Raw genomic sequence first — 12,256 nt, forward strand, 5'->3', positions numbered from 1 at the left:
ACACAAAATAAACAAACAGGGAGCAAACATTAAGAGCCTGAATCTCAAATCCACATCCGGCTTCTAAAGAGCCCCTAGCCGCAGAACCGCGTGGGAAAAGTTTGCGCCGCGGTTTCACCAAAACGCTGACGCTGCGCTCACAGAAGCGGTGAGCGGGACCCTCGCGAGAGTACCGGGAGAGCCCCGCCCTCCGTGGAGGAGACCGGAAGTGGGGCGCCAGCCCGGAAATAGTGTTGAGTTGCTGCACGTGAACGAAAGCATGGCGGCCCATCGCTCCGGGCCGCTGAAGCAGCAGAATAAACCTCATAAAAGCGGGCGGCATCGGAGCCGCGCATCTGCGCAGCAGGACAGCAAGGGTGAGGAGAGGAGGCTAACGGAAGGAGAGCTAGTCTCTGTTAGACGCTTTTCCTCCTGCCCAGAGTGCGCGCCTCCGGCGTGAGCTGCTCATTTGGGAAGGGAGAGGCCGTCTTTCTGGGCCTTCTGTGATGCCCGGCGCGATAATCTCTTCTGATTTGGTCTCCAGGACGTCTAGCACCGAAAACCCTGAGCAAGAAGGTGAGAAAAGAGCTGAGCAGAGTGGACCAGAGGCATCGTGCCAGCCAGCTCCGAAAGCAGAAGAAGGAAGCGGTGAGAAGAGCGGGAGTTGGGGGCATGTTGTGATTTCTTTGTAGGTGGGGAGTAACTCGACGTAGAAAATGTGGCCATGGGAAGGAAGAGTGACCCCCAAAGCCCATGCCAGGCAGTTCTAGGCTCACGTTAAATCATTCCTTTGGCTCGTGCCGTTGCTGATCCCCGCCATCCCCAACTTTTATAAGACATGCTGATTGTCGGGGACATCTGTATTGTTGAAAATGCCATATAGAGGGGCTGGAGCAATAGCACAGCGGGTAGGGCGTTTGCACGCGGCCGACCGGGGTTCGATTCCCAGCATCCCATATGGTCCCCTGAGCACCGCCAGGGCTAATTCCTGAGTGCAGAGCCAGGAGCAACCCCTGTGCATCGCCGGGTGTGACCCAAAAAGCAAAAAAAAAAAAAAAAAAAAAAAAAATGCCCATATAGAACTAAGTACTGTAACTTTGGTCTTTTCTATCATCAGGTTCTGGCAGAGAAGAGACAGCTAGGCAGCAAGGATGGTCCCCCACATCAGGTGTTGGTGATACCCCTGCACAACAGGATTTCTTTGCCGGAGGCCTTTAGGCTGCTTCAGGATAGCGACACTGGAACTGTACACTTGAACGCTTGGGGAAGCACCAACTTTATGCTGTTATGCCCTCGCTTTAAACATCGGTGGTTTTTCACATCTGCAAAACCAGGTTGGGGCTTACAGTGCTTTTGTTGTTACGTTTTAAATAGTGGCATGTTTTTCAATATGATATGCTGGTATCAGTTGCCTCTCCCTATTAACTTTGTCTTTTATCTCTAGGGGATCTGCACACTGTGTTAGACTTGGCTAAAGTGGCTGATACCATCCTGTTTCTCCTTGATCCATTAGAAGGCTGGGACAGCACAGGGGATTATTGCCTCTCCTGCCTCTTTGCTCAGGGCCTTCCCACCTATAGTAAGTGAGTTGGAAGTATTGAATTAATTGTTACTGTTATTGTGCCCCTCTGTAATTTGCCAAACCCCATGCCTGACACTTGTTACAGGAATACAACTGTATCTTGTATGAACTATTTGTATTAGCTGATGGTGGATTTTACATGTATGGCCTATCTTGGCCTATTTTTTTTTTTTTTATAGCACTGTGATGCTTCCTTTTTATTTTGGGATCCCCTTGCCCAAAAGAATAGAAAGTTTAATTTTGCTGTGAAAGTCCGGTAGGATAGCTGAGTTTTGAGTTTCATCCCCTTGCCCAGAAAAATAGAAAGTTTAATTTTGCTGTGAAAGTTCGCTAGGATAGCTGAGTTTTGAGTTTCCCAGTTCTCTTCTTGACTCACAAATGAACTGTTGACTTGTCTGTGAACTGCACAACTTTGGCTATTGTGAATAGATAATGGAACTCTTTTTCTTTTACTCACAGCACTAGCTATTCAGGGAGTTTCCGGCCTCCCACTGAAGAAACAAATAGATGCCAAGAAGAAGCTAAGTAAAGCAGTGGAGAAGCGCTTTCCTGATGACAAACTTCTCCTGTTAGACACTCAGCAGGAGGCAGGGATATTGCTGAGGCACTTGGCTAACCAAAAGCAGCGGCATCTTGCCTTTCGAGATCGGCGGGCCTACTTGTTTGCCCATGCTGTTGACTTTGTGCCGGGTGAAGAGAATAACTTGATGGGGACCTTGAAAATCTCAGGTTATGTTCGTGGGCGTAGTTTGGATGTAAATAGCTTGCTGCATATCATTGGACATGGTGATTTCCAGATGAAACAGATAGATGCCCCTGTGGATCCTTTCCCTCTAAATCCTAGAATGATCAGATCCCAGAAGGACTCAGCTATGGTGATGGAGGTAAGATGAGTGAATGTTCTTTAGATTTGTACACTGGATTTACGGATAAACCGGTGCAGGGTGAGAACTAACTTTAGGGAAAGTCATCTGTTGACCCAGGTAAGTAGTGTAATCCCTAGAGATGAGTAGTAGTTCGAGGGAGACCACCTAAGGTGTTTGCACATATGACAGTAGTGCAAATCACCTACAGATGTGTTGGTATGTCACATTTATCCCATATTTTGTAGGATGCTTCATGTAGACTTGACTGAGTTTGTAGAAGACAGACAAAATATTTTTCCTTGAGTCAGTTTAAATAGGTTAAAAAAAAAGTCAAGCACAGGGCTAGAGCAATAGCACAGCAGGTAAGGCATTTGTCTTGCACGTGGCCAACCAGGGTTCAATTCCCAGCATCTCAGATAGTCCCCCAAGTACCACCAGGAATGATTCCTGAGTGCATGAACTAGGAGTAACCCCTGTGCATCGCCAGCCAAAAAAGCAAAAAAAAAAAAAATTTATAAATAAAAAGTCAAGTACAAATGGCAGAGTGGAAAATGAAGTATTGTTGAAGTACCAACCTCCTGTGGAAGCTGAGAGTAAATTGGCAAATTTCACAGGAAAGATCAGATGTAAAGGTTTTTGAGACGTATGAATGAGTTGAAATCAGATGAAAGAGTATTTAAAAAACAGACTGCATAAATCTTAGCAACAGTTACAGATCGAAGGGTTTCTTTGAAGAAACTAGCTTGGAGGGAGTAAGGTAACTGATAAATGCAGTAGTAATGGGAGATGGTTCTGAGAGCCTGTCACTGACACTGTCATCCCATTGCTCATCAATTTGTTCAAGTGGGCACCAGTAACGTCTCTCATTGAGAGACTTATAATTAACTGTTATTGGCATATCCAATACGCACGGGTAGCTTGCCGGGCTCTCCGAGAGGGGCAGAGGAACTGAACTCGGGTCGGCCGAGTGAAAGGCAAACGCCCCACCGCTGTGCTATCGCTCCAGCCCAGAGCCTGTCAGCTTAGGAAATATTAACTCTTTTTTTTTTTTTTTTTCTTTTTTGGGTCACGCCTGGCAATGCACAGGAGTTACTCCTGGCTCTGCACTCAGGAATCATCCCTGGCGGTGCTCAGGGGACCATATGGGATGCTGGGAATCAAACCCAGGTTGGCCTCGTGCAAGGCAAAATGCCCTACCCACTGTGCTATTGCTCCAGCCACAGGAAATATTAACTTTCTTTTTTTCTTTTTGCTTTTTGGGTCACACCCAGCGATGCTCAGGGATTACTCCTGGCTTTGCACTCAGGAATTACTCCTAGCGGTGCTTGGGGGACCATATGGGATGCCAGGGGTCGAACCCGGGTCAGCCGCATGCAAGGCAAACACCCTACCCGCTGTACTATCGCTCTGGCCCCGGAAATATTAACTCTTGATAAGCCTTGTTTCATCCTATTCATACACTTGGGGGCTAAATTATTTATCTGTTAATTGACTATGCTAGACTTAGTAGGTTTTGTTTAATCAGATACTTTTGATTTTCAGATCTCTGCTACAGAAACAGTGACTGATATGGAGGAAGATATAAAGATTCTAATGAAGGCAGATCCTAATAGACAAGAATCTTTGCAAACAGAGGTTATCCCAGATCCAATGGAGGGGGAGCAGACTTGGCCCACCGAAGAGGAATTGAGTGAGGCAAATGGTTGGTACTAATACGCTTGTTTGTAATTCATCTTGCCTGGTAGAGATTTTGTGTAGTTCCTCATAATTAGAACCCTATGTGGTTAAGTAAAATGAAGGGTTGTTTGGAAGTCTGTCTTATGTCTCACACCCCTCACACCCCCAAAGCTGTATATATTTATGCTGAGAACCACCAGAAACTGTTTTTGCTCTATTTGGGGTGGGGGAGGGTTGGGGCCACACCTAGTGGTTTTCAGGGGGCTTAATCCTGGCTCTGCTGAGGTGGTATTGAGGGTTGAACTGGAATTGGCTGCATGCAAGGCAAGAGCCTTATAGGTTTTGTGGGTTTTTTTCTTTTTTTCTCTTTTGGGTCACACCCGGCAATGCACAGAGGTTACTCCTAGCTCTGCACTCAGGAATCACCCCTGGTGGTGCTCAGGGGACCATATGGGATGCTGGAAATCGAACCCAGGTCAGCCGCGTGCAAGGCAAATGCCCTACCCGCTGTGCTATTGCTCCAGCCCCCGAGCCTTATAGTTCTTGTACTTGTCCTTCATCCCCAGTTTTGCTTCACTTCTCAGAATTCCTAGCTAATGAACTAGGAAAATGGCTCAGTGAAGTGCATTCTCTGTATCATGGAGCCCCAATTTCAGTGCTCTGCACGTCATGGTACCCAGAGCCCCTCGAGGTGTGGCCCTAAAGCTAGAAAAAAGTACTTACTATTGTTGGTTTTTGTTTTGTTTTGGCCGCACCTTGTGATGCTCAGGGGTTCCTTCTGCACTCAGAAATTACTCATGGCTGTGCTTGGGGTGAATAGGATGCCAGGATTGAACCCTGGTCAGCCACGTGTAAGACAAGTGCCCTATCCTCTGTACTATTGCTCTAGGCCCTATTATTTTCTAACAAACAAATAAACAACTTTGTATTCCTTGCAGGCTTTTGGAAGGGCTGAGGGAGGGACACCATTAGTATGCTTGGGCAAATCTTACCTTAACACCCTAGGGACCACTTGGTCCCAAGAATTAAACTGAGGCAAGCTGCATGCAAAGAATACTCTACAACCCTTTGAGCGAAGCCAACTTCTCAGGCCTGTTTGCCATCTTATTTAGTTGTATATTTGTGTTGCCAGTTTTGAGATGACTAAGCTTCAACATAGTTTTGTCATAGTGTTTGTTACTTTCCAGTGTTGGCAGCAGTGCTTAGTATCTTTCCTAATTAAAATTGTTTGTGCTTTTAATAGACCGTTTGAAGGAAAGATCCAAGGTGGTTAAGAAGGTTCCCAAAGGAACATCCAGTTACCAGGCTGAATGGATTTTGGATGAAGACGGTGAAAGTAGTGGGGAAGGAGATGAAGATGATGATATCGAACATGAGCATTTTATGGAAGAGGAATCTCAGGTTAGGAAATTGGGCCTTTTGGCTACACAGTCCCAAATACAAGGCAAAGTACAATCCTGACATTGAAGGTAAAGAGGTAGGAGGTGCAGGATGTGTGGTTCCCAGGAACAAGTCTTGTTTTATGATTTCTATTAGAATGAAATTGGTGTGGTCTGGACATCTGGTAAATTCTCTTTTCTTACCTTAATGGCCTTGTTTTTTGTGTCCCGCCTGATGCTTGCAAAGCACGCACTCAGCCCACAGAGTAAGCTATCTTTTAGTTTGATTTGGTGTGGGGGTTACACCCTGCAGTGCTCAGGGCTTACACCTGGCTTTGCACTAAGGGATCATACCTGGTGAGCTTGGGGAACCAGATGAGTGCCAGGGATCAAACTCAGGTTGGCTGCATGCAAGGCAAGCACCCTACCCACTGTACTATCTCTCTGGTCTCAGTAAACTATCTTTATGCAAATCATCTTAATGACCTTCAGGATAGAAACGTCTATGGAGTTCATTCAAACTGTAGTTCTTTATTTTACAGGATGAGAGTAGTGAAGAGGGAGAAGAGGAGGAATGTGAAACAATGACCATAGGGGAGTCTGTGCGTGATGATTTGTATGATGAGAAAGTGGATGAGGAGGCCGAGGAAAAAATGTTGGAAAAATATAAACAAGAAAGACTGGAGGAGATGTTTCCAGATGAAGTAGATACCCCCCGTGATGTTGCTGCCAGAATTCGGTTAGTCAACAAGTATAAAATTAGTCTTGTTTGTTTGTTTATAGCTTTTTTGGACCACATCCAGTGGTTCTCAAGGGTTACTCCTAGGTCTGTTCAGGAATTACTCCTGCCAGTGCTCAGGGGACCGTGTGGCATGCTGGATATCAAAGCCTGATCAGATGCTTGCAATGCAAACACACCCTACCCCCTGTAGTATTTCTCCAATCCCAGTAAATCGATTTTTACTTAAAGTTATGCGGCTATGAACTGTGTTGGGGTAATGCAAAAAACAAAAGACACATTACCCTTGGTCCTGAAATATTCTATTTGAGAAGGTAAGCTATACATAATTAAAACAGTAACATGTAAATGAATTCTAGATTGTGTAGTGTAACGTTAAATACATTAATGAAGAAAAAAAAATTCCAAGGTTAATTAGCAAGTTTCCTATAAGAGCTAATCCTAGGGCCAGAGCAATAGTATAGCATATAGGGTGCTTGCCTTGCATTGAACCCGGGTTCAATTGTTGGCATCTTGCATGGTCCCTCACAATTCCTGGCGTCCATCCTGTATCATCTCTCGAGCACTGCCAGCAATAAATTCCTGAGTACAGAACCAGGAGTAACCCCAGAGGCATTGCCAGATGTAGCCCAAAAACAAAAAAAATACATGTTTTTGAAGATGGAAAGGAGGAATAAAAGATGTAGAGCATGAGGTCTTCTCTGGAGGTGAGTTGAATTAAAATTAGAGCTTATATGGGGGCGGGAGAGATAGCACAGCAGGTAGGCTGCTTGCCTTGCATATTGGCTACTGTCTTTGATCCCCAGGACTCATATGGGTTTGAGTCCCTCCAGGAATGATCCCATAGCACAGAGCCAGGAATAATCTCCGAATACTGCTGTATTGAGTATGACCTCCAAAAAAGCAAAACAAAAAACCCTAAATTTTATACTAAGTATTATAAAGAGTTAGACTTTTTGTTAAAATTAAATTATCATGAGTAGGCTATTACAATGCTGTTCATGATTGGATTTCAATCATACAATATTCCAACACCTATCCCTCCACCAGCGTACATTAATTTCTACAATCAGTGTCCCCAGTTTCCCTCCCATCACCCTTCTCCCCTCACAGCCCTATGCCAGGCACCTTCTTTGTTACTCTCTCTCCTTTTGTACATTATGGTTTGCAATACAGGTGCCAAGAGGTCATCGTGTTTGTTCAGGGTGTTCAGTATTTTTATCAGGAAGGTGCAGCTGGAGGGTTTTTCTTTTTTTTAACCAGCTGGCAGCTTTGGGGTGTGCTTCCAGGGCTTCTGGAAGTATAGGGAGGTGGAGGATGGTAACCTGTCCAGATCCCAAGAAAGCCTGGAGATTTCAGTCACAAAATCCACATACCTGAGTTTTCAGCAAATCAATATTTAGGTGAGGTCCGTACCAAGATAGTGGAGTCTGGTTAGAAGTATTTGGCGATTTTGGATTGTGGGAGCAAGTGGCTGCTGGGGGCTCTGGGCAGGCACCAGGTTAACCAGCCCCCCTTCCAGTCTGTTCAGCTTTGAGTGGGTTTGAGATTAACTGGATTTTGATCTCTTTTTGAGATTTATTTATCAGTCTCTGCAACAGGATTGATAAATGAGCTTGTATGATTGAGCCAGAGGTGGTTTGTGGACATGGCAGAGTCTGGCCAAAGGCATTGTGGTGAATTTGGGGTGTCAGGAAGGCAGAGGGCACCATCAGAGTGCTGATGCCCTTGTTCGCCCTCCCCTCCTCTCCCCCCACCCCCACAACACATACCTGCTGTGTCCAGGTTGATCTGCTGGTGTCACTGGGCCCCCGTGGCAATGACTACAGCGGCCTCAAGAGGGACCAGGACCGGGGCCAGGGCTGCTACCATTCACAGCTCGGGTGCTCTGGTTGGTCTGTAGCCACCAGTCTGGCTGAACCTGAGCAGGGGACACATGCCCCGTCCTCATAGTTGGCGCTTAGGGAGATTTTCCTCCATAATAAGCTGCGGGCAGCACTGGTGGCATGGGCTGGTCCAGGGAAGAAATGGTGCTGGGAACACCCTGTCAGCAGCCAGTTGCCTGAGCCAGTGTCCCATGGTGAAACTGACACCCCCTCAACTCCACAACCTGCATTCTTTGGTAGTCTCAAGGTGGACCCCAAGAGTCCTCTCATTCACACTAAACTGCTGCCATGGTGGCTGGCTGCCTGTAGGGCTCTGGTAGCTCTGTCAGCTTTGGAGCCCATGTGATGCTTAGGGGTTACTCCTGGCTCTGCACTCAGGAATTACTCCTGCCGCTGCTTGGAAGACCATATGGGATTCAAGGGATCGAACCTGAATGCTCTTGCATGTAAGGCAAATGCCTTCCCTGCTGTACTATCCTTCTGTTCCCCTTTATGATTTATTTTTATTTTTTATTTTTTTTTGCTTTCGGGTCACACCAGCAATACTCAGGGGTTACTCCTGGCTGGGCTCGGGATCTTATAGGATCCTGGGGATCGAACTCAGGTTGGCTGCATGCAAGGCAAACAGCCTCCTTGCTGTACTATCACTCCGGTCCCCCATGATGTTTCTGATGATGAACCTAATAGACTTGTCCTTGGGCATACACTTAGGCATAGTTGGTGCAATAACTTTGCTGCATATGGCCATGACCCTTTTTGGCTTGTCTGTTCTTTTTGTCATCAAGAAGACAACATAAAAGAGGCAATATTTTTGTTCTTGTTAGTAGTGAGCTGGAGCTTGGGCCTTCAGTATTATAATCTGTTCTGGATTGTGGTCTTGACTTTCATTTTACAGGATAAGAATAGTGATGTGCTGTTTTTCTTTCTTTTGGGTCCCAGGGTCCAACCCGGGATCTCACACATAGCCTGTCTTAGCATTTAGGTATATGCTCAGTCCATAATATCTTTTTTTTTTTTCCTTCTATTTTGTTTGGGGTTTTTGAGCCACATGTAGCATTCCTGGAAGGGTGTGCACAAAGGGATGTCACTCCTGGCAGTGCTTGAGGACTGTGATGCTGGGATCCAACTCTGGACTTCCACATGCAAAGCAGATGCTTCATAGAAGTCTGCCTAGTTCTCTAAAATCATCTGTATCTTAGATTTCAGAAATACCGAGGCCTCAAGAGCTTCAGGACATCACCGTGGGATCCTAAGGAAAATCTTCCACGAGATTATGCTCGGATCTTTCAGTTTCAGAACTTTACTAATACTAGGAAACGCATCTTTAAAGACATTGAGGAAAAAGAGGCTGAAGGAGCTGAGGTAACTGCTTTCCTCTGTGGTCCCAATTGCCAAGATGCTCCCTGCTTTACTCCTCTTGCAGACCTACTGCGCATAGCTGAATTAGAGGAGCCTTGGAGTCATTGAGAAGAGTGGTGTTGGGAACAAGCGGGAACAGTCTGGTGGCCCAAGGCCATATTAGCCTTCACATTTCTGATCTCATCATATTGAGTATTCTTGGGGGTGGGTATGGGCCACGCTTAACACTCAAGGCTTCTGGCTCTGCTCTGGGATCACTCTTGGCCATGTTTGGGGCACCATATATGGTGCCAGGGATAGAGCACAGACTGGCCACATGCACAGCCACTTCTTACCCCTGTACTATCTTTTTGGCCCAGTAACTTAACGTTTTAACTGTGTAGTTGAATTTGTAAAAGACAACTTAGGAAGGGGAAGGGTTGACTAGTCTGAAAGATTGGGGGGGGGTGTTAGACAGGGGGAGCCACACCAGAAGTGCTCAGAGCTACTAACAGATCTGTGCTCTGGATTCACTTTAGGCATTGCTTGGGGAGCCAGTGGGTGCCAGGACCTTAGCCCAGACCTGCTGCATGCACAGCATATGTCTAGCCCATTGAGGTATCTCAAGGGTATAGTCAGATATTTTGAATATATTTGGAGGAATACATCATGGGCCGGAGAGGTTAAGGTGCTTACCTTTAATGCAGCCCACCCTGACTGAGCACAGAATCAGAAGTACCACCAGATGGGGTCTATTTCCCAGAACCCAAAAAAGAGAAGTGCTGTATTAAAACCTTCCAGGTAACTGCTTGGTTATTTTCTCTTGGCAGGTCGGCTGGTATGTCACACTACATGTCTCTGAAGTCCCTGTCTCAGTGCTTGAGTACTTTAAGCAGGGAAATCCCTTGATTGCGTTCTCCTTACTACCTCATGAACAGAAGGTAAGTTAAGAATCTTGTGGATGCTGTGAAACTTCTAGCCAGCTTTGAGTTTCTAAAAAATTTTATATCTGACTGACACTTCACTCAAACTGGATATGAAAACTCTGTATTTAGGATTAGAAATCAGGGAATAAGAGAAGTCAATGATGGTTTCATCTAACATTGTCTGAACCTGTCTGACGCATCTCAATGATGCAGTGTTTGTGGTTTCTGAGACTTCTCTGTATTAAGGATGAACTTGTCACGTGAGCATTTAACCAGATTGAGAGCCTTAAGTTCAAGATAGCATTTGCCTTGCATCCTGCCATCCCTGGTTCTAATTCCTGACACCAGAGTCCCTCAAGCACCACCAGAGATGACTTCTAGTTACAGAGCCAGGTATAGACCTGATCACCAACAGGTGCCCAAGAGATACCCTCTTCCCCCACAAATAGGGGTCAAAGCCAACTTCTGTCTTGGTGCCCAGCAGCTATAGTTGTTGGGTAGCATGCCAGAGCTCTGGGCCTGGCTCACTCACTGTGAGTGAAGATTAGTGAAGAAAGACTTAGTGGCTATAAATGGGAGACGTGTGAATCAGTGACTTGATGCTGATAGTGTGGCGGGTGTTGAGCTCTTGCTTGTTTTACGTGAAACATTGAGTTGCCCAGAGGGTACATCAGAACTATGAAGATCAGCCTGTGTTACAGTTTGAATGCAGGTGTTGATGGGAGAGGAAAGGTGAATGTTTCTTATCTATACTCAGTCATACATTAGCATTGACAGAGTGCCAGTTCTCTCCCCTCCTCATGCTAGGGAGCAAACTCAAGCCCTCCTTACACTTGTTATGTGCTCTACCACTGAGGTACATCCCCAGTAGCATTACAAGTGTTTTTTTTTTAATGGGGGTAGTGGGAAGAACCACAGCCAGACATGCTGAGGGATCACTCCTACCAGTTCTTTGGGTACTTTATGCACCAGGGATTGAACTAGGGTAGGATGCATGCAAGGCAGGTACCTTATCCCCTATACCCTAGCTCCAGTTCAGCATTGCCAGTTAATTGAGGGGGAGATGGGCACACAGTTGGCAGTGCTCAGGGCTTACTCCTGGCTCTCAATTAGGGCTGTCTCTCGATTAGGGATGACTATTCGCAGGGTTCAGGGAATCATATGTACGAGGGATCAAACCGATCTACTATCTCTTCAGACCCTGACATTGCCAATTCTTACAATTGAAACTAGGGCTGGAGGGATAGTATATTACATGGGTTAAGGTGCTGGCCTTGCGTGTACCTGACTCCGGTTGAATCTTTGGCATCTCATGGTCCCCAATTTTGCAGGGGACCCTTCCTCCCCCTCCCCACTTAAAAAACAACAACAACAACAACAGAAACCAAATTGTTTGTTCTTCAGAGTGAGGGCAGGAGTAGTGACCAGAGCAATAGTATCAGTGGGTAGTGCGCTTGCCTTGTATTCAGCCCACCTGGATTTGATCCCTATGTGATCTTTCTATATCCCACCAGTAGTGATCCCTGAGCACTTCTGGGTATAGCCCAAAATTACAAACTTGATGTATGTATATATGTATATATTTTTTTATTTTTTAACTATAGGTTAGGATGGGAGTTAGAAATAGTACAGCAAGTAGGTTGTATATTCTGTTCTCAATGAAGTTCTGTTGTTACTGCTTGGATCCCAGATGTCAGTACTGAATATGGTGGTGAGCCGGCATCCTGGCAACACTGAACCTGTGAAAGCCAAAGAGGAGCTGATCTTCCACTGTGGGTTCCGACGCTTCCGAGCCTCGCCTTTGTTCTCTCAGCACACTGCAGGTAACATATTGGGGGACCAAACATGGTAGGCTGAGAAATTAATTTCAGATTGTCAGTCTCT

General features: G+C 45.9%; 1 protein-coding gene and 1 non-coding gene across 2 annotated transcripts in view; both read left to right on the forward strand.

Moving 5' to 3' along the window:
• TSR1 (TSR1 ribosome maturation factor) overlaps positions 1–12,256 on the forward strand; it is an 18,151-nt gene continuing 5,895 nt past the window's right edge. The window contains exons 1-11 of the mRNA XM_055131117.1: positions 1–356; positions 524–627; positions 1,097–1,313; positions 1,424–1,558; positions 2,021–2,445; positions 3,970–4,129; positions 5,348–5,505; positions 6,026–6,222; positions 9,308–9,470; positions 10,277–10,387; positions 12,063–12,195. Coding sequence (XP_054987092.1) covers positions 260–356; positions 524–627; positions 1,097–1,313; positions 1,424–1,558; positions 2,021–2,445; positions 3,970–4,129; positions 5,348–5,505; positions 6,026–6,222; positions 9,308–9,470; positions 10,277–10,387; positions 12,063–12,195 — 1,900 coding nt within the window. The 5' untranslated portion in view covers positions 1–259. The remainder of the gene's footprint in view (positions 357–523; positions 628–1,096; positions 1,314–1,423; positions 1,559–2,020; positions 2,446–3,969; positions 4,130–5,347; positions 5,506–6,025; positions 6,223–9,307; positions 9,471–10,276; positions 10,388–12,062; positions 12,196–12,256) is intronic.
• LOC129404063 (small nucleolar RNA SNORD91 family) lies at positions 10,520–10,614 on the forward strand. Its single transcript, XR_008629661.1, has one exon. It is a non-coding gene; the product is annotated as a small nucleolar RNA SNORD91 family (small nucleolar RNA).

The sequence above is a fragment of the Sorex araneus genome, chromosome 3 (assembly GCF_027595985.1).
Source record: "Sorex araneus isolate mSorAra2 chromosome 3, mSorAra2.pri, whole genome shotgun sequence".
NCBI lineage: Eukaryota > Metazoa > Chordata > Mammalia > Eulipotyphla > Soricidae > Sorex > Sorex araneus.